Source organism: Lathamus discolor, chromosome 2 (assembly GCF_037157495.1).
Source record: "Lathamus discolor isolate bLatDis1 chromosome 2, bLatDis1.hap1, whole genome shotgun sequence".
Lineage (NCBI taxonomy): Eukaryota > Metazoa > Chordata > Aves > Psittaciformes > Psittacidae > Lathamus > Lathamus discolor.
Window position 1 is genome coordinate 41,767,357 of NC_088885.1, and position 25,686 is coordinate 41,793,042.

General features: G+C 41.1%; 1 protein-coding gene across 18 annotated transcripts in view; it reads left to right on the forward strand.

Annotated features, from left to right (window-relative positions):
- KIAA1217 (KIAA1217 ortholog) overlaps positions 1-25,686 on the forward strand; it is a 384,957-nt gene that overhangs the window by 349,500 nt on the left and 9,771 nt on the right. For 17 of the 18 annotated variants that reach the window (XM_065666573.1, XM_065666574.1, XM_065666575.1 and 14 more), the window contains 8 exons: positions 368-528; positions 7,113-7,288; positions 14,013-14,143; positions 14,384-14,531; positions 16,179-16,671; positions 17,390-17,570; positions 22,833-22,987; positions 23,612-23,758. In XM_065666573.1, the coding sequence (XP_065522645.1) occupies positions 368-528; positions 7,113-7,288; positions 14,013-14,143; positions 14,384-14,531; positions 16,179-16,671; positions 17,390-17,570; positions 22,833-22,987; positions 23,612-23,758 (1,592 nt within the window). The remainder of the gene's footprint in view (positions 1-367; positions 529-7,112; positions 7,289-14,012; positions 14,144-14,383; positions 14,532-16,178; positions 16,672-17,389; positions 17,571-22,832; positions 22,988-23,611; positions 23,759-25,686) is intronic. The other variant, XM_065666577.1, reaches the window with a different exon arrangement.

Here is a 25,686-nt window from a genome sequence, read left to right on the forward strand (position 1 = left end):
ATGCCTCCTCAGAAGACAACCTTGAAGCTACTTTCAGCACCAACTTGATTTGCTGCTGTTTTCTGTAATCTGCAGTTATAGTTTATTATCCCTTCTCCACTACATGTGTTAGGAAGCAGTCCTGTAGTAACGCAGTACTCAGGTATGGCTGAGGCTCCAGCACAAAATCACTCTGATATTTTAGTCTTCCCTCAAAATATAATGGATAAGGAGGTACCAGTCCCCTGCTAATACTGATCATTGGCAACTATAATTTAGGTTTCTTGCCCATCTATGTGAAATACATGTGAGTTCAATAGGCAGAGGACAGATCATGTTTGCACCCTTCTCTGCTAGTGAGCTCAGCTTGTGCTGCTGTTTATTGTAGGTGCTGCTAACATATCTGGTGGGAAGAACGCTTTGGCAACTCTGGAATCTGCTGTCATCCATCACCCTGCTGGAGCCCCATCAATGCAAGTCAGCCTTCATGGGATGAAACGCAATGTGTCAGATCTGCGGCTGCAGCTACATCAGATGAAGCAGCTACAGGTATGCTTATCTGGGTAATTGTCAGCAAACGCCTTTTTCCTCCCTCCTTCTCTCTCCCTTTCCTCTGCTCCCCCATACGAGTGATTCTCAGTAGCAGAATTCTAAGGAAAGAGAAGACCCAAGTATTACAGACACAAAAGTGTATTCTGCTGTAGCGTACACCACTTACATAGTCCTAAAAGTATGAGGATTAGTTCAGTTGAACTACTGCTGCTCAGATATTGATAAAAAATTTTACTTTCTGGCTTTGCTTGATGACTCTAGACATTAAACAGTATTTATATTACAATAATACCAAGTCTGTGATTACAGTTTGGACACTGCTAAGTTATGTACTGTATAAACATGTTGGAAGAGCCATGTTCCTGCTCCATACTGTTTACTATTGAGACAGTTTTAAAGTTCCTGAATAAACAGTTTTGATGTCAGGAAACCCAAATGTAGCTAAGGATCAGTAGATATGCATTAAGCCAGAGCTTGAGTCCTGTATTTACGGAATCCAGAAGAATAGCCAACTTAAGCAGCAAGGAAAAAAGATATTTCAAAAGTTGCTGCAAAGGTTTTGTGTATTTGAATATAAGTAAGGTTGTGCCTTACTTATATTCAGATTTTACCAGTATCTTCCTAATACACATCAACCTTTCAAAATCTGCAAGAAACAATAAGAACAATGGTGAGTAAACCAAAATGTTCTGCTGACACGTACCATCATGCTGCAAATGTAAATATATGCTGTTCATGTTAGACACTGTGAAAATAAGCATATGCAGCTGTACATGTCTTCAGCCCTTCACTTAATTGGAAATTCAATAGCTCAGAAGATGCAGAAGGAGGTAAAGCAATTTCTTGTAAGACAAAGTGGACAGCAGGGGAAACTTTAATACTCTGCCAGTACTTCTTGCCTGGAAAGTGACATCACATGTTTGGTATTGTAGGGCTGCAGCTACTGCTATTACAACCAGGTGGTTTTGAAGATGGGAATGGTACTGTGTGAATCTCCTTTGATTTGCTGATTAATTTTTGAACAGAATAATGATAATACACATCAGAATTCAGAGCACATTTTGCCATCGCTTTTTTAACTAGAGGAAATCAAACTATGAGCCACTTACAAGGCAAGGGAACAGAAGGGTGAAGTAAACATCAGAGTAAAGAAAATGTGGCCAAGACTGAAGATGCTGTGCCAAGGTCCTGTGCTCTGGTAATGAAAAGGTGGTTAAACGCATTTAGAGCAAACAGTTGTGTCAGCGAGGTGACCTCTGCCTGTGATACAACACCCATGTGTTTACATTTTCAGCTTATAATGAGTATGTTCCTATTGCAAATGCATCTTTTAAAAGCTGTTCTCGGCAGTGCTACCTACGTGCCGGCCATCATGGTCCCCATCTAATTTCAAGACTCTGGTTTGGGATCTCTGCCCTGGGAATTTATGTATAAATGCATATTCTTATGCATTTGTGCTGCAAACCATTGCAGCCCCTCTGTCCTTCTGTAACCCCATGTGCCAAATGCAGAGGTATCTCAGACACCTGGCCACCAGCTGTGCTTAACATGTGGCTTCCTAAAGTGGGATGGAGGTCGCAATGCTGCGCTGGAGGCAGCGCACATCATTCTCACAGGGACTGCTCACCAAGGAGGTGGCATTTCCCCAGCTGCAACTTGGGTCCAGGCCCTGCCTGGGGTGGTAGCCTTGCTTTTGATCAGGTATAACATAGCACACAGGAGTGAAAAAACTTGTACCATCTACGTAAATCAGTGCTGCCAAGGAAGTATTGAGAAGGAAAAAGGGACATATCCCGAGTGTGTTAATTAACTCTGGCTGGCTTCCCTTATTTCAGAAATTATAGCAAATTTGGTGCATCGTGCCAGTAGGAAGTGGGCAGATTTGTGATAGTCAGATGGAAGAACCTGTAGCTCAAGGGAAACTTTAGTCTATTACATATAAATTACATTCCTGAGAGTAAGTTTTTGTCATGGCTTTCCTGAAATGGTAAAATTATTTTGAAAAGAGCTCCCAGTTTGTAGTGCAGTTAAGTGAAACAGCTGGTATTTTAAACTGAAAAGTGAGGAGATACCACAGTTCTAATGACAAGCTTTTGCGTTGTGTTTTTGGAAAATAATTTGAAGTACAAAAGTATTTTTCTGTTTTCTGGGTTGTTCACATACTATGTGTGACTACTTCATATTTTTCACTTTCACTGTTTCTCCTGGGTTGGCAGTCAGTTTGTTCCTGTTTGTGTGAATTTTTCATACACTGACAGACTAGAAGAAACACTTCCGAAGAGCTCAGAGATATTGCACAGGCAAAAAGTTGGCAAGATAACTAAGAAACAAGAACAGGACATAAAACTATATTTAATACTCTCTGCGGTTCAATTTTCGCTTGATGTTACCACTTTAAGTTCTTACTCATTTGCTTAATAGAATCAGAGAAACACAGGGTGGAAAACACCCGTTCATTCCTGTAGCCTTTGTCTGTTCTGGCAAAACCCCGTTTTGAACCATGTGCAGCAGGAATTGATCCAGATGTATTGATTCACATACCAATTGAATGTGTATGTTACCAGATGCAACCAAACAGTTAAGACTGTTTTATTCTGTGGTTGGATTTTCACCAGGGATTCTTAAAGACATTCTTATGGCATTGTGGCTGTTGCTAGAGGTTAGATACACTTCTGGCTACTTCACTAGCCTCTTCCTTAAGTGCTCTCATTTTCAGAGATACTCAAGAAAGACTAGTTTCATGGTGCCATGGAGTTTTTCTCATTGCCAGAGATAAGCTATAACCCAGCCTATATCCTGAATGCATTTGTTGTTGGTAAGACAGGAGTCCATGATGAGTTCAGTGGGGTTGTTCATTCTGCACTCCCAGACAACGAGAACTCTTAGTGGCAGGTTTGAACCAAAGCTTAGAGCTCATGTTTATGGTATAGATTATTAGCTTATATGTATGTTGGATGCTGCTTTTGTTTATTCCTTCCTTTTCTTAATTGAACACATTTTAAGGGAAAGCAGTTAGACATGATTAAGGTTCAGCATTTGGAATGTGTATACATGCATGCTTTTTCTTCAGTTAATGTATTATTTGCAGGGAAATGAGTGCTGTGAAAAGGATGGAAAATATAATAACAATACTGTCATGAATGGTATATGATACTCGGTCTTACAAGTGTAACTTTGAATTAGAAATTCAAATATGTTTTGAGCTGTATTATAGAATTGGTGAGACTTCATTTAATCTGTGTATGGTAACAAACTTAGCAATTAGATAATCAGATTCTACAGAGATCCTGAGCTGCAGGCAGTCAGTCCCTGTTTGTGGCTCTGTGCTGTAGTGTGTGTGAGGAGGTGGGTGGCCCAGAAGCCTCTCCCAGCAGGACAGGTCCTGCTCCCACTGGACAGGTCATACTTGTTTCCTAATGAGAAGTGAGACTGTGAACTAATATTTGATTTCCCAGTTTCAGGTCTCATAGATAAGAACTGGTTCAAAGTCATCTAAACTGGTTCAGATTATTCTTGAAGTGGGTGCCAGAGGCAGTGCTGGGGTACTTGTGAGAGAGCAGTAATAGATAATGGCCGAAGCAGTAGACGAAGAAGAGGGACAAGGTAGGTATCTGGAGGGGTTGGTGAGGCTGGGAGTGAGAGCCAAGGGTAATGAATGTAGAGGAGGATGCTAGAAATCTAAATAAGCATGTGACATTTCTTTCTGTTTGACTGCTTCTTGCAGTTAGAAGTCAACTCTAATTAGCAGAAATTGCCATTTGGTGGTAACAGGAAAGCCTGCATTGCTTTTCCTTACCTTTGGGCACTTGACTTTGGAACTTGAAGACTGTTTCAACAAAGTTTCAAGTATGAGTGTCTAAGATTGTTTATTTGGCTTGTTTTTAAGCAAAGTTACAGTACAAAAAGTTCTACTGTGTGGAACCAGAATAACTTTGGCAGATCCATAAAACTTTTTCCTCTTGTGGTGGTAGAGTAACTGGTGGAGGTGGTCTGAGGGACAAATGGGGTGTGCCCTTTGCCAGGGGGTGTGAGATCTGGTACCTGCTGGCAGAAGAAAGGTAAGAATCAAGTTCAGTTCCAGAATGTGGAGGTTAATGTGCTATAGTGGCCAGAGACTGCCTCCTATTCCTCAGCCAGCTCTTCCCCTCTGCTCCCGCCTTATGTTTGCCCTGCCTTATGTCGTCCTTTGGCTGGTGACTCTGCCCTACTTAAATCCACAATTACTCCTCTGGTTCCTCCTCTTCTCTCTCTGTAACCATCTGTACCTCTTCATTCTCATCTTCTTCTGTCCCTGTTCCCCAAGCATGAACAAAACCAGGTTTTCCAGAATTAGCCAAGTGTTGCATGAATTTTCATAGAAATGGCAAAAACATCTCTTTATTCCAAGATGAGTCATTTCCCAGACTTCAAGAGCTCACTCCAGACACTGAGGTTTGGGAGTCCTCATCATACAAGCTTTCTGAAATATTGCAGAGCTTTATTTTTATTCCCTAACTTTGCAATCAGAAATGGATGAACTTTTGTGACTGAAATGTTCTAATACTGTTCAAGCACTGCATAAATGGAAGTGACAAGCACCTTAGCTGTAGATGTCACTACAATAAATGCAGATCCCCTATTCATAATAGGGTGAAAAGAATTGTACCTGCAATTGCCTAACCTCAGATACTCACATATACTTAATTTTGGTATTACTGGGTGTCACTGTTACTAGCTGAGGAACATAAAGACTTACATTCTGGACATCTGAGACTTAAGTCTGGCTCCTTCTCACTGACATTCTCACTGACCTCCTCACTGACCTCAGATCAGTTGTTTCACATATCCCAAGTCACTTCCCTGTGTCAAATTTCCCACATTTTAAAAAGCTGTGAATTAACTGTATGACTGAAGCGTCATAAAAAAAAAAACCAGGACACATGCTCATTCACTCATTCATTCACTTATGAATTCCTTCTTGAAAATACGGCGCAGTGAAAGAGATGCGTGTCTCAGCTGTGCTGGCCCTGCTGTAAGAGGTTTTAATTTATCAAATCCGAACATTAATCCCATAGCGGGGAAAAATACACATATGTACTGTCTTCAAAAGAATCCAGTCTGGTATAAAGCAGCTGACAATGTTTATAAATCTGTGCTGTTTCAAATGTTTTCCAGCTTATTTTTTTTCCCTAACAGCTAATAACGCTTATCTTCAGCAGAGTTTTGAGCTAACACCTCCTGCTTGTCACAGTTCAGCCCCACTCCTACACTTCAGTGAAGTGTCACCCTCCCTCTCATTGCACGTGTGTCGCTGGAGAAGGCAGAGTCAGACACAAGGACTGAAGAGTTGGGAGGGGAGAGTTGAGCTTGTTCCTTCAATTCCCACACTGACTGGAGAGAATGACCTGGGCAAAGGCTTTTTTCCTTTTTTTTTTTTTTTTTTTTTTTTTTCCCCTCTGAATCCCAGGAATTCTCTTAAATCAACTTAAAAAGAAGTCACTTTGCATTATACGGTCTTGTAGGTAACCCATTTTTGTGATTCTTCCTGTTAGGCAGTGGTTTTACTTTGCTTGTTATATGTGGTTTGGCTGTTAAGCCTGGATGTTCAGAAGACAGCTGACAGTTCAATTGCTAGTTTTAAAACTGGAACTTCATCTCCCAGTTGACACAGGTGTCTTTTATAAACTTACAGCATGAGATGGCTGCTGGGCTGGCAGAGTTGTGTTGCCTGTATCCTAAAGCTGTGACTAAATGGAGCCCTGCTTACCACACTTTGATTTGTGTGAATGTGGGGCATAGCTTCTCTAGGGCTACCCACAAAAGCATACAGTCTAGTTTGTTTTCTTAGCTGTGTTTTGCTCTGCAAACTTAGTATCAGTAAGAAAATCAATGCTTTAGGTACTTAATACAATGCTAAGTTAAGGAAGAAAGTGTGACTTTTATAGTTCTCAGGAAAATAACCGTATTATGAAGACTGTTTTTTGGTGGGTGCAGGAGGTTTTATGCATTGCAGATGAGGCGTATGTCTGTACTAAATTACACCGGATGGCACAATCCTTCCTCTGCCACTTGAGAGACTGAAAAATTCCATTCTGATAACAGCAGTGCGTTCCAGCCTTGACATTAATGTGTGGGATTATCCACTAGCCACGTATGGGCAGTGCAATGCATAGGCTTACGAGATACACCCAGAGTGGAAGTCAGGCTTCCGGCATTCTCGTAAGTCATGATTAATTCTTGATTCATGCTGGACCGAGCAGACTAAAGGGGCCACAAACCTTGCAGAAGTTATGTACCTAAGGTGGTGTACTGATCCAAACATCTTTTGTTCATCAGTTTGGAACTTGAAGTTAGATATATACATTAGAAGTTAGACATATACATTAGAAGTTAATCAGATTTAGGCTTTTCTCACCTCCAACACTGCCCCACAGAATAATGCTTGTAAGTAAAATTAAAGAGGGAAATAAGAAGGTAAAAACTCTTCTCACACACAGTAGGGTTGTGTTTATCCCAAACTATTTCTGCATCTGCAATGTATTCTGTTGCCAGGGATATCAGTCAAGAAGGAAAAATTGAAGTTGATTTCTTTTGTGCAACAGCTGCAGAACCAGGAGATGCTGAGGGCAATGGTGAAGAAAGCAGAGATGGAAATCAATGGCAAAATGATTGAAACTGTGAAGAGGCTAGAAGATCCTGTGCAGCGACAGCGCAACCTGGTGGAACAAGAAAGACAGAAATACCTCAACGAGGAAGAAAAGATAGTAAAGAAGTTATGGTGGGTTGAGAAAACTCTTACAATTAGTTGCTTTTGCCTGGCTCTGTTTTCCATAAAGTAGTAACTTTCACCACTGTCTTCAGTGAAACTGCACCCACATATGCTGTTTTTAGATGTGTTTCCTTGCACTCATGTTGCCTGTAAAACTTTGTCTGTGTTGTACAATCACTGGTCCTGCCTGGGAGTCCTCCTTAGCACAGCCACTAGGTAAGTCCTACCAGTTGAAACCTCCTCAGAAGTCCCCTATAAAGGGGGTATAAGGACCATGACGACCTCTGTCTTCTGAAAGCCCCCACTCTAGCTCTCACCTTCAGCTTTATGTATGTTATGCTTTAGGGAAGGAGGGAGGAATTTCCTCAAGAGTGAATGTCTGCAAAAGAAGGTAACGAGTTTGGCTTTAAGTATGAAAATCAGCTGTCAATAGTAAGTACTTTGGCTGTTACAAAGAAGAGGTAGGGGAAGCTCATAAATAGGGGATTTAAGTTAAGTTGCAGTCAGCAGTGCCAGTCTCCATCTAAAATTTACTTACTGGGATTTCCGCATACTTAATTTTAGATAAAAATACTTTTCTTTTTATTTGTTGTTTTGTAAAGGCTCTTTATTCCTGTGTATGTCATTTGTAAGACCTTTTCCCAAAAAACTTCGGTCTGCCGAGACTGATGGGATCCAGTTGTTTGTTTTAGTCCGTGTTCAGAGTCAGCAGGAGGCAAGATGAAGCTGAAATCAGTAAGCAATTTAACTAGTTCTAACACTCACATTTGGAAGATGCTATATAACTAATTATTTCTCATTACTGAATGTAACTCACATCTGAAGAATTGCTCCATAATAGAGAGAAACTCTCTAGTCAGTTTCTTACTGGAAATGATGACGGAAGAGTCATAAGGGTACAGTTCTTGACAGCTGTGGAGTGTAAATCTTTCCTGTTGATCAATGTGTTGTCAGAGATTTGTAATAAAAATGATGCATCTGTAAAGACGAAGTAGACTGTTACTAAGGGAGTCTGTTTTCTATGAAGAGAAGTTGAATGTGCAGTAACAGTCCGTGCTAGTGTATATAATCCTCTCATCTGATTTGAAGTCTTAAATAACATTGTGTTATAGTCTTAAGTAATTACCCTCCTGTTCATCATGTTATTCCTGCGTACCTCGTTGCTTAGCTTCTAGATTATTTGTTCTCTGTGGAAACAACAATTTGTGTGAGGACTGTTTATAGCATTGCCCTGAGTGAGGTCAAATGCACATGGCAATAGTTGTTACAGCTGTTCATTTAGGATATGAGTTTGATTGCAATATGGTTCTGGTTTATCAGTGTTTGGATTTTTTTCTGTTCACAGAGTTTCTGCTGCTTCTGTGCAGCTTCATTTGTTGATGTTACAGGAAAACATGTTACATAGATCATTCATGGGCTGTAAATGTTAGTTCAACCCTTTTGGAGACCTGCTAGAAATAAACATAAAATCACAAACAAAAAAAAAAAATCATCGGTGGTGTCCAACAAGATTTCTTTGTCATATATTTGCATGTTTGCAGGATCAGAGCTAAGTGTCGCATCTGACAACAACTGACAATATCAGCTGATGGCTGTTAATAATGAACAGCATACACCTCAAAATTAAACATCAAATGTCACTGAGAAAGATTAACATTCTATATAGGCACTTTTCATTTAAGCTGATCCCAGTGCAGATATATAAACAAATGCAAAGCAACAGGGCAAAAAATGGACTGTTGCTTAGAATTTCAACTGTTGCCCTCTTGACCTTTTCTAAATCATGCAACTGAATCAGTAGACTGGCCTCATGCAAGACAGGACAGCCTAAGGATTTCTGCAGTACTTACTGAAGTGTGTTTACTGCTCTGAAGTGATAAATCTCAGCTTTAAAAGTTCTCCTTTCTGCTATTCTGAAGATTATGGCTGGGAAATAAACAAATAAGAATATTGGTGGTGTCATGTTGTAAACAGCAGAAGTGTCAGTGTACATTTCAGAGCAAGTTTTCTGTGGAGCACCATTTGTGATGGTGTCTACAGAAGTGTGCCCATGCGTGTCACAGCTGTAGCAGGATTACAGTTCAGAGATACCTAATGAAATCTAGGTAATGCAGTTACACATAGTGTTTATGCACTCTTGTAACTGTGAAATAAACACTCAGAATTAACCAGGTAGAGTTTTTCTCCATCTAGTCATTCGATTCAACATTAAAGATGTCATATAATGCTTTTGGTGTTGTAGATGCTAGCCTTAAAATCTACCTGACCAAGGACAGGTGATGATACAACAGATTGGCTAATGAAGTATTTATGTTGTGAGGAGCAGGTATGACTACTGTATTGTAGATTGTAGATTATTGACAGCACTTTAATAGAGGGGGTTTTATAAGCACAGTAATTTAAGTTATAGCCACAGCCAATCTGTCTAATTGGATATGATCCATACAAAGTTACAATTTATATTTTGTTAGGAAAAGTATCAGACTTTTTTATAAGAGTAACTGTAAAAGAATAACTCAGTAAAAACAAAACCCTACTTAGTTTGTTAGAGAGCCACTAGTAGCAGATACTTGGGAAAAGATGTAAGAACATGGCTCAGAGTGCATCTGCTTGCTTTTAATGACTTGCAGCTCAGGGATTTTCCAAGTCAGAGATGATATCTTCATATGCAAAACCTCTATATGGATTGTTTACTTTTCATGAATTTATGCATTTTTAAAAATGTATGTAAACTTTGTTGTCTATAGCATCTAGGCGCAATGAATTCTATAGAGTAATCCTTTTCTTGGGTAGAAAGAGTCACTTTTTGTTTGTTTTTGAGTCTTTCATCTGTCAATCAGTCCCCAAACTCTTAAATCATGCACAGCAGAATATTCACTCTCACCATGCTGTTCATGATGTTATAGAAGCTCCCCCACTCCTTTTCCACTCTCTTTTCCCCCACTTACGCCTTTTTCAGCCTAAAAAGTCATAGTCTGCTTAGTTACTCCCTCTTGTAGAAGCCTTTCTATAAATTTTGTCATCCTGTTGCCTTTCTCTATGCCCTTTCTAACTCTAGGGCACGTCTGTGAGATGGGGATAGGGAGAGCAGAGCCTGCAACAGCTATATCGGACATGGACACACCATGACTTCATGCAATGGCCTCCCTGTCCTGTTCCACATAAGCCTTCCATTACAGATCCAACATCTCACTCACAAAGGGTGATTATCAGTTCAAAGTTCATTACTGTGTATAATAACTTAGGGTTTGGGGAGCTGGTTGGTTTTAAGTGGGGTTGGGTTTGGTTTTATTTCTCCTCATGAGCATTACTTTACTTTTATTAAGAGTTAATTTAAACTTTGGCTTTTTCCTGGTTAATTACTATCAGATGGTCCATCTGCAGCCTTCTGCAGTCACCTTGCATTTTTAGTCTCCTGAATAATGTAATATTCTTTTGAGATTTCTTTTACTATACTATTCATCCTTTTTTCTAAATAATTTATAATATGTTGAAAAGCACCAGCCCTAGCACCAATCCCTATGGAACTCCCAGCAAACTACATTCATTGAGTAAGCTGTTCACTGATCCCTTCCCTTTACTTCAAGTACTTTATCCATGAGAGAATTTTTATCTTGTCCCATGGCAACTTTGTTTTCTTGAAAGCTTTTGCTCAGGTACCTTGCTGAAAGCCTTTGGGGCTATAGCTTGTCCCTATGCTCTTGTTGCTTCCTTGTGGATTTGTGAGACTTCCTTTTGCTTTACACAAATCACATTAATTACTCCAGAACACAACATATTTATCCATTGGTCCACTAATTCTTTACTGTTCATTCTTTATTTTTGTATCTACCAATTACACCAGTCTAGATGTCAGTCTCACCAGGGTACAGTTCCCTGGATAGTCCCATCCCATTTTAAAAATGTATTTGTATCATCCATGATACTTTCCACTATTCTGGTGCCAAAGCAATTTTAATCAAGAATTTAGATGCTTAATATTAATAGTTCAACTCTTTCACCCTCAAGCTACTATTGAACTCCAGGGCACATACCATCTGGCCTGGGTGATTTGTTACTATTAATTTTGTCAGTTTGTTTATAACGTGTTCTACTGATACTGCAATCTGAGACAGTTCCTCTGATGCTTTTTTGCCTAAAGAAAGATCTCAGCATAAGAGTTTGCCTTGGCTCTGCTGGGTATAACACAGATGCAGAAAAATCATTCATCTTGTATTAGCCTTCTGAAACTGCATTAATACGAGTTTCTTGTTAATTGGGTTTGCTTAGTCCAATCTATAAAGCCAGATTGCTTCCCAGTGATGGAAAAGAAATGCTGGAGGCTGCTGCTTTAGCTTCTGAAGGCTGAAGTTTCTTTTTCCTTGCAGTGTAATGTGTTATCCGCTGAATAATTTCAGGATCAGTTGTCTTGTTTGTTAGTATCACTGTATGGAATTCAAGGGGCTTTGTGATGACCTTTCTGTTTCTGTTCAAATAACAAAGGGAAAGAAAGCCCTTCTCAGCTACCTGAAAGTCTTCCCTTTATTCCTATATATCTAACAATCAGAAACCTACTAAAACATCGTAACATTGTTCTGTGTGTGTTCCTTTTTCTTCCTTCCATCCATGAACAAATTTAAGCTTCTGCCCTTATCTTTTTGGTTGCCTGGTGTATCTATGTCTTTATAGCAAAAGCAAACACAGAGACAGCAAATCTGCATTATCGTAGTTTCTTCCACTAGCAAAATACCCTGAGAAACGTTGCCTTGCTGCCATCGTGTGGTCCATTGGATTTTTTCCTGCGAGTATGCTTGTGCTAGTGGAAATACTGACTCCCTCAGCTTTCTCAAGGCAGAGTCTTAGAAGTGGGCTTAAAATGGGAACAGGATCATTTACCTCCACTTGTCTGTGATCTGTTCAGAAGAAACTTATGATTCTTAATTCAAAATTTTTGTTATAGTTTCTAAAGTTCTTAGTCTTTGGATTGAAATGAACTCTTTGCTGTGTGCACTTGATGTTCGGATCCTAATACTGGTTTTGGTTTTCTGTTTATCAGAAGTACTAGTGTATTGCTATTGTTCTGTGTAACTCTGCTTCCACTTTAAATTGACGTGTGGAGTTGTTTTGCAAGGGATTTTCTCCTTTTTATCCTGTTACTGTCCACCTACTCCTCTCTTTTCCCCCCTGTGTCACCTGGTCACTGAGGCAGATCTAGGAAGTGACCTGTCTGGAAATAACTAATTTTCTGCTGGATCTTCGTGGCAGTGCTGGTACAAGGGAAATAAAAGGAAATTCAAGGCCTGCAGCTGGTGCAGAAGGCAGTCTTCCCCTACCCCTTTTCAGGCAATCAGCCCATAGTTTGGTTCTCTTACAGCAACAGCAAACCTGCTACCTAAGTGGATGCAGGAAATGAGGCCACAAAATAGGTTAAAATGGGTAGCTAGTTTGTCAATTCAGAGTTTGCTTTTCATTGTTTTCTACCATGCAATTAATCAGGCTTCTCAGAATATTCCTGTCAGTAAATTTGATATCTTAATAGAGGTGAATTTCTCTTAGAATATATATTCAAGAAATGACAAGAAATCTGGAGAGGGACTTTTTACAAAGGCATGTAATGAAAGGACAAGGGGAATGGCTTTAAACTGAAAGAGGGGTGATTTAGGTTAAATACTAGAAAAAAATCTTCACTGAGGCTGGTGAGGCACTGGCACAGGGTGCTCAGAGAAGCTGTAGCTGCCCCATCCCTGAAAGTGTTCAAGGCCAGGTTGGATTGGGCTTGGAGCAACCTGGTCTAGTGGAATGTGTCCTTGCCCATAGCAGGGGGGTTGGAACTGAGTGAAGGTCCCTTCCAACCCAAACCATTCTATGAATCTATGATCCTTTTAAGGTATTTGCATGGATGTTTATATAGTTGCACATAATGCATTTCAGGGTTGTTTTTTTTAGAAATTTTTAAGCTTCTTTGTGGAAACTCCAGCTAAAGCAATGTGGTCTCAACTTTAAATGGAAAAAAAAGTGGCTCCCCTAAACAAAAATAAAGTTTCTGTGTCTGAAGGATTGTGAAAATTTACATAAATATGGAAGCATGGAAAAAATATAGGGAAAGGTGATGAGGAAGCACCAGATGGAGTTGGAGGAAGGACGGGACAGCACTGGGTGGAAAAAGACATTTGAAGTGATTAATTCTTAAATCCAAATGCTGAGTGAGAACTGCACACAATGTACACTTGCTGTTTCAGTCTGTCTGTTCTTGGTAACAGGACCCTGTACCCTGTCTAAGAGGACCCTGCAGATAAACACGGTTGCATCAAGGGGCCATTAGTGCCAGGTTTTGGGTTCTTACTTCACTGTTGGACATTCCCTTGCATGTCAACAGCAATGAGAAAATGCCAGGTGCAAACCAGTACTGGATGGTAGTGGTAGAGTGTGTCTGTTGCATCCCCAGAGGTCTGGCTGTTAGATCTGTTTCACCACACCCCCCTGCCCTTTATAGCACAGCTGCCTTAAGGTCCGTATGCACTGCACATCTTCAGCCTATCAGAGAAATCAATCAGTCAGCTTGTTCCTATGCTGTGAGTGTCCAGCATCCTCATTTCCCCTCATGGTACCCTGCTGTTTTTTCAGCCTGTGGTGTCATATTTAAAGATGCCATAGTTGAGGTTTCTGGATTAGTTTAGTCCATTCATTTACATATGTTTGACTGTAATGTGAAAGCCCTGCTTACATTTCATGTCCACTTTTTTTGTTTTGCCAGTGAGCTGGAGGCATTTGTTGAGGATCTGAAGAAGGAATCCAGTGCTTCCAGCAAGGCAGTTACACTGAAAGATGTTGAAGATGGAGCCTTTCTTTTGCGTCAAGTGGGAGAAGCTGTTGCCACCCTGAAAGGTATGTACTTCTCCTTTTTACTGTTGGCTCTTTTCTTTTAACCACAGTGGCTGAGAACAGTTTTTTGCCTTTGATCTGGGAGCTTTAACTCACTTCCAAAAAGATACAGAGTTGGAAGTAAGGAGCTTGTTGCTTTCTGTAGAGAGGAAGGCATTCAACTATTTGACATTTACCCCATTAAGCATTTGTCCCAGGGCTTTTATCGTTTCCTCTTGAGCTTCACAGGTGTTATCTTTGCAGGAGAGTTCCCAACATTGCAAAATAAAATGCGTGCAATCCTCCGGATTGAGGTAGAAGCCGTGAGGTTCCTAAAGGAAGAACCACACAAGCTTGACAGCTTGCTGAAACGTGTGCGCAGCATGACCGATATCCTCACCATGCTCAGGAGGTGAGATGGGATTTTTGTTTTGTCTTTTTCCTTCCTCAAAGCTAAAGCATTTCCTTAAGCAGTGCTAAAACAGATTCTGGGCTTGGGCTCTCCCCCTCTTATCAGGCAATTTCCTTGTAGTATTTTACAGACTCTTTCTAGAACCCCCTCAAGGGAAGTCAAACTAGTCTTCCCTGTGCTCCGTGCAGTGGTTCTGTCCTGACCAAGAGGCCCAGTCATCAAGATCTTATGATTCTCAGTCATAACTAGCTCACTCTGAACTCAAGACTTCCAGATTTGCGAAGTACCTGGATGGGAAAGCTTGCAGAGTGCCATCAGTCCCATGTGTGAGCTAATTAACTGTAGGCTGTCACTGTAGTCAAAACTAACAGAAATATTCCCTGAGACTGAAACATGCACCCCCAAAAATGTAACAGTAAGAAACAAAACAGGAAAAGGTTTTGTGAAGATAAAGGTATCCTAAACCTTCTGAAAGAAATAAATATTTTCCAATATGCTTTATGAATTCATACAAATTCTTTATTCCGTTCTTTGCAAGGTATGAATTAAAGTTGAAATATTAGATAACATTTGTGTCCACTAAAAGCCAGTGTTCAGCTATTTTTGTCAGAATATATGAGCAACAAATGACTGCTGATTTATATGAAGCAATAAGCATTGGATTGATTTCATACTGGAAACCAGTGGATCAGGCCAAATTGTCAGCGGTGGTGGTCGCAATTTCACTTCAATTACAAGAAAATGTAACTCATAAGCATTATTCTAAGGAATGTAGGATTGTCATTGTTTCCATATATCCTGGAGCATATGTAAAATGGATTTGCCAGTACTGGCAGATGGATAAAATGGTTTGTGTAACAGGTCTTACAAGAGCCATCATTTATTTTCCCATGTAGATAAACATCTATATCCTTTCATATTAGTTTCCTTTTCTTAAAAATTACTGCAATTATTTCCTGTCTCACCCTGTTTGGAAAAAAGAAAACAACGCAGTAAGTTGTGCATGCGAAAGCTTTACCAAAAGCCATTCTTTTTTGCAGTGAAATTATGTATTAAGCCTCATAAAGTCTGTTTCAGTAGTGGAAAAACTGATGGCATCTGTTGGCTAGCTACAGTATGAAGCTCAGTCATTTCACAGCTAGCTGCCAGAAATAGTTGACTACATCCTCAGCTCATCCTACCGCAAACTCTTGACAGACAAGACCTTCATGAAGTATCATTGGAAGGGTTTGTTTTGGCAATTGGCAGACTGATACCTCATGTTCTACTTTCTGTGCTAATAGTCTAGGAGCATGTTGTTAGCTACATGCAGCATATAAACTTTAAGTCACCTGATTTCCATTATCCCTCTAAAATAACCCACTGTAACTCATGGTTTGGTCTAAACGTAGTACATCCATGAAGGCTTGTAAACATTTCAAAAGGCACAAACGTCCTAATTAGAGTGACCTCTTTAAAACTCTTGAGTCCCTGACTGAGAGAAAGCTGTAAAATCACACAACCGAGAGGATCAGGAAGAAAACCCACCATTTGGATATTTTTGATATAGGTGTTTTTCCCTTGCAAAAGTTTATTGTTGATTATTGCTCATGACTTGCCTGTCTGCTAACCACGTGTCATGCTGTTGCGTTCAATTTGGCTGGGCAGACACGTTACAGAAGGACTGCTGCGGGGTGTGGATCCATCTCAAGCCGTGCAATACTCTACTGTGGAAAAGACCACTGCAGCTGAGACTCTGAAAAACCAGGAGGAGTTCAAGCATGCCCAGGGACATGCACAGCAAAACCCTACATCTGAGTCCCAGGTGTCATCGGTCAAGTCAGAAGTCATCCCCTTCTCAGCAATGACGGTCCATCATGTGCAGAGCTCACCTGTTGTCATCCATCAGTCTCAGCACTCCTCAGCACTGGTCAACCATGCCCAGGGTTCACCCACTGCAGCCAGCCACAGCGAAGGTGTGCCAGTGGATGGCCACCCCTCAGCCACCCCACCAGCAACCCTGCAAGAGCCTGCAACAGGATCCCAGCCCACACCAACCACGCCAGCACCACAGGTCTCTGTCAATGGCACCACCATGCAAAGTCTTTTCATTGAGGAAATTCACAATGCAAGTACCAGAAACCGAGCTGTGTCAATTGAGGTACGGTGTATTCCACTCAAACAGTTGTCCTCTCTTTGGGTCTGAGCTCCCAGTCTCATTCGTGAGACTGCAGGTAGGATTTTTAAAATGCTTTCTGGGGACCTAAATGCTTAACCCCTGACTACACCGTGCACTTCTGAAGATACCCTCTGATCTTAAATGCAACAGGATAATAACATGCAATCAAAATGAGTAACGGTGCTTTTTAACTAACCTTTATAAAAAAATTAGAAAATAAACATCTTTTTTAGAATACCTTATTTCTGGCAACACTTGCATCCGTGGATTTCATTCATTCTTTAAATCTTCATATCCCTCTTTATCGAGAGGTTAAAATGAAAGAGTGTAAAGTTCCAGTGGTTTCACACACAGAGGTATTGAGAAAATCCATGAAAAATGAACTCTCATGTCTTATTATAGACATGCACTTTAATCACCAGTGTGATACAGTAAGAGAGTGACCCAGATTTAAATATTGCCTTTGTTCCTTTAGTGAGCAGTGGCCACTGTCAGTCATGTGTTTGTGCCATCTCTAGCATAATGGAAGTCAGAACCAGTGTACAATTAGTATTAATTCCTCTAGTTGCTGACTATAACTGTAAGAATCTATCCGTATTTACCTAGAATGTTTCCATATGGATTTTATATTTCTTTTTAAAATAAGTGATCACAACAGGAATCAGAGAAATAAAGAGATGTTTTACTATTTTTTGTCTAGAAAGCTGAAAAAAAATGGGAAGAGAAAAGACAAAACCTCGATCACTATAATGGCAAGGAATTTGAAAAGCTCTTGGAAGAGGCCCAAGCCAATATAATGAAGTCCATTCCTAACCTGGAAATGCCTCCACAGCCAGCAGCCCTGCCAAAAGGGGATGCATTGGAAAAGCTAGATGTGTCAGGTAAGGTGTGCTAGAATAAATGATGCTAAAGAACTGCATATCTGGAAAGATGTTATATTTTTCCTGCTTTCTAGAATGGTTTCAGTTTACAGATTTCTGTGTTCTTGATTGTAGCTGTGAGTATGTTTCTGAGGAATAATGCAGTCCTATGCACAGAATGCAGTGATTTTGCCAATGCCAGTGCGGGTAACCAGATGAAGACAGATTTCTCCATATTGCAACTGAGAGAATTTGTCTTCTGGAGATAAAGACTCCTCGTTAGCAGGAGAGTAAGAGTACACTTTGCTTTTAACAGAGATACTATACTGTATCTATATCTAATGTACTGTGTTCAGTTATGGACTTAAAAGTTTAGCATTACAGAGAGCTCTGGAAAGAACCACAAAAAGATTGAGCACAGATGATTGTACCATCAGAAACCTAAAAAACTCTTTTTATAGACAGATTTGTTATCAAAAGAAGATCAAGACACGCCTGAGGTTTCTGAGGGTAAGGAGGCCTTTTAACTTTGCAGAAAATGTTCCAAGTTCCAGCAGTTGAAAGCTGAAGCTAGAAAAAGCCACATTAAAAGTCAGCTGTCAAATTTTAACATTCAGAGTAACTAATCACTGAAGTTTAATTATGAACATACGGGATTCTCTGCCACTTCAGATCTTTAAGCAATACTGTGTTTCTTTCTGAAGGGCTGCTCAGGCACAAGCTATGTGCATAAATCAAGACCTGCTTATAGAAGTCTTTGAACCTACGTTAAGTGGAAAATCAGACTATTTGACCTTGATGATCCTTGCTAACTTCATAGTCTTAAACTATAAATACAACCATTGTTTTGAATGAGTTCCTCAGAGGTCTGAAAATGACCTGTGATGCTACATAGCAGAGTTCTCTTGAGGAAGTGGATAGATATGTAGGAATGAATGAGAGCAACATTCACAGTAAGCGTTCTGGCTCTTTACAGATACACTGAGTTTCAAGCTGAATGTGAGTCAGGCTGTGACCCTGTAGCAAAAACCAAGCAAACATAATGAAATGAACAGGAATATCTACAAGACACATGGATCTGCTCAGCAGTGGTGAGCTCTTCCGTAGAAATTCCCAGACTCAATGTTTTGGTCTTCAAGGAAGACTGAGCAAATAGGAGGGAGTCAAGAGGACAGCGATGATGACCAGAGCTCTAAAAAAACATCATCTCTGGGGAACAAAAAAGAAAGAACTAGTTTTGTTTAGCATGAGGAAGCGAAGGCTGAGAAATAAAAAAGGTATCTCTGAATACGTAAGAATCTCCTTAAAAAGGAAAGACTAACTTGCATTGTGTGGGTAGAACAGCAATAGAAGCTAGCAATTGCAACCAGGAAGGCCACCTTCTGCAGTCTGTGAGTACTTCCCCAACGTTCCCAGTCGGTATTAAGGGGAATATCCCAACCTCCTCCTTTTCATATCCGTTATGGAGCTTTTATTCCTTTATTCCTCTATACCTGCTTATACCATTTGCATCCCCACTGCTGTGGCAGCAAGCTCCCCATCTTGTGTAGGAGCTTTCATTCATCTATTTTAAACTGATCGCATACCAGCTTCATTGAGCTCCCCAGAGTTCTAATACTCTGCAATTTGGCAAACAACAGCTTTGCATTCCCTTTATAAAATCATGAAGGCAGTGAATAACCTTGATCATATCCTGGAGGTCTCAGCCTGCACCACAGGCTCCAAGCTTCCAACGTGGAGCCTTTCTGGACCTTACATCTGTGCCAGCTGCTCCCTCCCTTGGCTAGTTTCAGTTGCCCTTCTCTAACTCCCCTGTGTCCTTCTGGAGCTGTGGAGACCAGGGCTGCATGCTGCAGCCAAGGCGTTGGCATGCTGAAGTTGTAAATAGCTGAAAAACAATGCCCTGGGGCTTGTGTATAGAAATTCATGTAGGATTCGGAGGGGTTTTTCCAGATCCAGCATTTTGGTCCGGGCGCATCTTTGACATTGGCAAGTTGTGGCCCCTTGGATGTTTCACAACAAACATATTCAAAATAGATCTCTATAGAACCTCGTGAAATAATTAGAGTTCTGGTAGTGTTCAGTCAGGTTACTGCCTATTGATCAACACAGTTGTCTTCTATAATGTGTGTGTGGCATAAAAAGTGGATGAAAATGCATACCATATGGGTGCGGTGAGCTGTGACATCATCTTAAAAAGTGCAGAGCAAAGTAACAAGGAAGGTTGGTAACTAACTGGTCTAGTTAACTAATCCCTTTCTAGAATACAGTGTTGCACATTGTGTAGCCAGCCGATTTAAGGAGAAATCTGAAGAGATTGAGACATTTTCATAATGAACCCTGTAATAGTAACACAAATAAGGGAACAGCAAAACTTTTCTTTAGTATCTGACTAAATTTCTCACATGCCACCCAACTCTTCTATGGTTCAAGATAAATTTGCAGTATTAGTGTGCTGTAGACTAGAAGACTGAGCAACATAAGGAAAGCGTGCGTAAGACATTTTGGCCATATATTAGCAAAGTAAGTCCTTTGCTGCCTTCACTGCAGATCCCAGGTAGACCACATTGCCAGAATATGTTGTCTCAGCCATTCTCCAAACAGAACCCAATTAAGAAACTTCGTTTTTTATCCCTGCAAAGAACAAAACAATGTAAAATTACACACTTTGCGCAATTTTGCAGATGATTCTGTAAATGCCTCTTTCACATCTTTACTTCAACTCACCTTTTTTATCAGGGTTATTCAATGAAAAATATGGAGACTCTCTCTAGCATGCGCATTAGAAATAGGGCTCCTTCATCTGTCTTTGTGCCTTCATATGTGAGAAAGCTCTGATTTTGCATGTGCTGAGTGATCAGTAACTTCCATTAAAGACAGTTTGCTTCTCTGACTACAAGGCTGCCTCAAGGCAGGCGTTATTATTTTGAGATCTTTTTAAGACATGATAGATTCTTTTGGTGCAAGTAGAAATTTATATGGTGGGAGAAATTAATTCCAGTCTGTCTGTGCCTGTTGAAGAATGCTTCGGCTCAGTGTTGAAGAATGTTTTGGTTCGGTGGAACAGCTGGCAATGAACAATTCCCATTTTGTTCACAGAAGTGCTTAGCCCTTTGGCACCAAAGAAGGTTCCATGAAGTAACTTTTTTATTCTTGGGTAGTCTTGGACTCAGTAAGTTGTACATGTCCATTTACTCCTCCTCCTTTAAATATGCTACAAGAACCCAACCATAAGAAAAAATGCATTTGAATGAGGGTTTTTCCTAAAGTTTTTTTCTCCCAAGTTTTTGGGGTTTTGTTTTGGTTTTTCTTTCCTTCCCATTTAGATTGGGGGTATCTAATTGTTCAGTAAAGAAAACAGAAATCCAGCTTTGAAGTTTTGTCTTGCCCAGTGTCATTGCATTGACTGTGAGCAAACCCCATCGCACCCTCTCCTTAATGACTCCAGCTAGAGGATGTGAGGGGGATTAGCCTTTGATACCCTGTGTTCCTGCCACACTCACTGAAAATTTCTCTTGCCTGTGTTTCTCCCTTTTGTTTCCCCTTTTGAAGATGGACATGGATGAATGTCTCACAGATGTTAAAGAGATGGCAGGAATCATTCTCTCTTTGTGGCCTCCGTGTCTCTCACACAGACTTGTGCTTAGTAAGTGTGAGAAAAACTTAATGAGTTGAGCCCATTCAAATGAGTAGGGATTCACACAGGCCCTACATCATAGTCTGCTAAACACCATCTTAGAGAATTAGTCTGATTTTACAGCAGCAGATATTGCCTTGGGCTGGTAGAAGTGTATCTGATGCTACAAAAAGTGGAGTGGTATGTATTGACCAAAGTGGCCTAATGTAAAGTGCACCTGGAATTTCACTCATCTTGAAGTCCTGCGAGTGAGTGCCAGATAACCAGAGAAGGAGATAATACAACAGAGCATTTCTTTAAGCTTAAGCAGCTTCAAAGAACATCTGAGCTAAGAAGAGAGCAAAGATGAAGCTGGGTCAGACAAGGGCTCCATCCAGCCCCAGGGCCCAGCCGGCATATTGAAGAAACCTGACACAGCCCCAGGAGTGGATAGTTATGCAATAACTTGCCTAGAGGGAACACTTAGCCCTGAACAGCTGGGTAATCACAAAAGCAGGAGGTTTTATCGTTCTGGATTATATTCATTCCAGCTGTTTATGTAATACTGGGTAGCTGCAGAAAGGTTATTCTCTTGCTCTTGAAAACAAGCATTGTAAACAGCAGTGCGAAAACGGTGGCTGTTGCCATGTGTGATGGTTGGCCTGTGACCAGAATTACAAAAGGACAGGTCATGAGAAGGGTAATGCTGCTTCTGGTAAAAATGCCATCCAGTGACATTGGGAAGAGGAAGTGGCTGCTGGATGGGAAGCATCGTGTGCGTGCAGGGAGGTGACAGTTTGAGAAACTGGTCTTCCCTCGGAAAAGCCTCCTCAGAAAGCAAGGGCTGGTTCTGCTCAGCTGTTGTATTTGGTATTTGAATCTTCACAGGCTAGCAAAATATATGTAGGCCTCTTATATTGTAATTCAAAGGCAAAACTGTGCATTCCTCGAATAGTTAGTAGTAAGTAAAGTGAAAATAAATGCTGTCTTAGGAGAGGAGAAAGTGCAGTTGCCCCTGGTGTTCCCCTGCCCTGCTCTGGGGCAAGAGGACTATGAACTTCAGAGGTGGCATCTGTCTAACAGTGTTCACATTTTCCCTTTCAGCCTTTGTCTGAACTTAGCTGGTTTTGTCCAGCTATAGGATGGACAAAACTCCTTAGCTCCTCTCTTAGCAATTTGCTGGCAGCACCTCCCAGGCAGGGCAGAAGTGTGTGCTGGGTGCTTCAGAATTGCTGACAACAATGAGCAGCCTGCACATTTGGTGTCTAGGTTTGTTGCCATGCTTTCAAAGGAGACTGTGGAACACTATTTGTAAACAAGTACCCAGGTGGACCTGTACTTCACATATTTCTTTGCAAGGGATTGATTTACAAGTGTGTGCTCAGCTATCACACTTTTACACCAAGGGCTGAAACCAAACCACAGGGGTCTGGAAGACAGTTTTGCTGGTTTTCTGGGTGAAGTGACCCAGTTCCTTTGTGCAAGTGCAGCACTGTTCACTTTCACTTGAGGCAGTTCCACTTGAAGCCGAAATGTGTTCCTATTCATATATATTCAGAATCTGGACCCTTTTAGACACTTTTCTCCTTTCCAATTGAGGCAGGGATGCAAATACTTTCACCCCTCCTTCACTTGTGCTCACTTCGTGCTGCTGTGTTCAATTGCAGAAGAAGTTCCCGATGGAGAACAGGATAACGACAGGCTGACCAAGTCTCCACCTCCTCCACCTCCACGGCGCAGTTACCTGCCAGGGTCAGGACTAACTACAACGAGATCAGGAGATGTCATCTATGCACCCAGAAAAGAAGCTGCTGCTGGCAAGGTTTGATGATTCAGACTCTAGGCAATCACACTGTTGATGAGTGGCTGGCACAGAGACACATTCCCAGGCTTGGGCTGTGTCTGCAAACCACAAAATAAGTTGAGACAGAGCTTACGTCCTGGAGAGATACTGAAACTGCTTACCAGGAAAAACTGCTGTTGGGCCAAATGAACAAGTAAGGTTTGATCAGTTCTGTTTACAGGAGTCTTGCTGCTTGTATCTCCTAGCAGTGTAGAAGGCAAGCCACAGGCTGCTTTCATTTTGAGTGGTAAGAAGATTAAAAACAAAAAAAAGCATGCCTTATACAGATGGGGAAAATCAGCTCAGATTTGAGAGCGTTTTAACAGAAATGCTGTGAATTAGTTTCTGTGGGCTTCCTTTCCCCATCTGTTCTGTTCTCTGAATGAAGCGGAGGGAAGTCCAGGTTAGGAAGCCTTTTAATCTGTGAGCATCCTATCCCATCATCAGTGCTGGTTGCTTTTGAACTGATGAAGTAGCAGTCTTCTTAAAAAGGAAGAGGAACCTTGCAATGGGTGAATTGCAGTAGTGTTGAATTTCCTGCATTTGCTTGCATCAGGAGGGCTCAAGCCTGTTGTCTGTCTGTGCTTTCACATCCCCTTGTAGGAATGCAGTGAAGACATTGGGCAAATAGCACAACCCAAAACTCCCAAAGAGGATCAGGCATTGTCTCGGAGCACAGGACATGCTGTAGCATCAGCTGCAAAAGATGAAGAGGAAGAAGAAGGAGATAAAATAATGGCAGAATTACAGGTATGCCTTCTGGGCTGCACAGAGAATCATAAAATGGTTTGGGTTGGAAAGGACATTAAGGATCATCTATTTCCAGTGCTCCTGCCATGGAGGCAGGAGGACATGAAATCCTTTGTACCTAATATCACTTCAAGGCCTCAGCACAATTTCTAGCTCAGAACACAAAGGAAACTAGGTCTGCCAGTTTCACATGATCCCACTTTATTGCACTGGGAGGTGCACATTCTGTAAGCACCCCCCAAATTTTGTTCAAGAGGTCTGGAGCTGAGAGAGTGGTCAAGAATGCAGTGGTTGCCACTGCAGGATCTTACACACATAAGTGGGACATTAAAATATTGTGTGTATCTATCATCTGGTGTGGCTGTCCCTGGCCTAGCATTTCTTGCTTCGTGCCAGGTGTTGAGAGCCCATCATTTCTGTTAACATTGGTGGGAACAGAGAATATGGGGTCTTCTCCTGGAGGGCTGTGCTCACTTGTTCTGTGCTATGGTCCAACGTTTCCCGAAGTGTTTGAACACTGAATCATTTGCTGTTCGCTGTTGTGTAACTCGTACATTATTCTGCTAGTGCCATAAAAGTAGTGTTTTCTTGCTGGTCCTTCGCTTGGTAGCACATAGGCTGATTTAGTTCAGTGATGGTGATGCTTCAGTAAAAGCCAACTATTTTACCTACCATTAGAGAGCTCCAGCTTCCCAGGGGCACCCTCTGCCCTCTTCCTTGCCCGTATGAGGAAAGGAGTTGTGGATGAGCTTGACCGGCTAGAATTTCTGATGCTGGGGTGTTTCTGAGCATTGTCACAATACAAGATGATTCCTGCTGTCCACCTGCCAAAAGGAGAGCTTGGTGCTGCCTAGGGAGAGTGTGCAGCACAGGAGACATGGATATTAAGCACTAGTAACTGTTAAATGTGGTGGGTGCCCCTTTGCTCAGCTCTCAACCATTGGTCCTTCAGGTAGCTGGTTTGCAGGGAGCAAGAGCAGCGCTTGACCCTTATCCCCCCATTTTTATGTTAATAGCTAGAGCAACAAGAGAGCTGGGGACAGTGAAGCTGTCTCATCCTCTCCTGTCTCTCATTAAGCAGCCCGGCTGCCTTGCAACTGGTGGCTGAGCAGAGCTAAGGTAGCTCAATAGGGAAAGAGCTATGCTACTTTTGGACACAAGCAATGCTCTTTTTAAACCAATACCAAAATACCAGGTATACTTTAGAAGGCTGATGGAGTACCATCTTTTAGAAAGGGCAAACTACTTGATCCAGGAGCAAGAGCCTCATTAGTCTGATACCAGCCACAGGCAGGATAATGGAAAATCAGGTATGGGATTCGATCAATGAAGAACTGAAGGACAGATGTAAATAGTTATGCTCATAAACACAATGTAATCTAACATAGATTTGACAAAGCAAACAACACTCTTTGATCAGGCAACAGGTTTGACTGCTTAAAGTGAATTGTATCCCTATAAATATTTTTTGTAAGGAAGTCATTCATTTAATCAACCATCATACAACATTCTGGTAAAAATCTGGTATCACAGAGTATAAATAACCCCAAACCTCCCACAGGACAATTGAGAGCTATCTGACTCTGAAAATGCTGCCCTTGGTGCAGGTATCACTCAGGTCCCATAGGAATCAGCTACAGGCCCAGTGTCACTGTATTTTCATCAACAGCCTGGAAATAAGTTTCAAATCCTTACTGTTTTTATCAGTTTAATTCAAACTAGTAAAGTATGAGAGCAGGGAGATGATAGCAATCACTTAATGGTAATAATACATTCACTGAAATACAAAGTCCACATGAAGAACAACAAAATACAGGCCAGACCACAACTGCATGTCTTGGAAAGAAATAGGAGTTGCAGTGACAAGTTAGTGTCTGCTTTGGGTTAGATGTGAGAACAGGGAGTGTTTTTATCTCGGAGTACAGGAT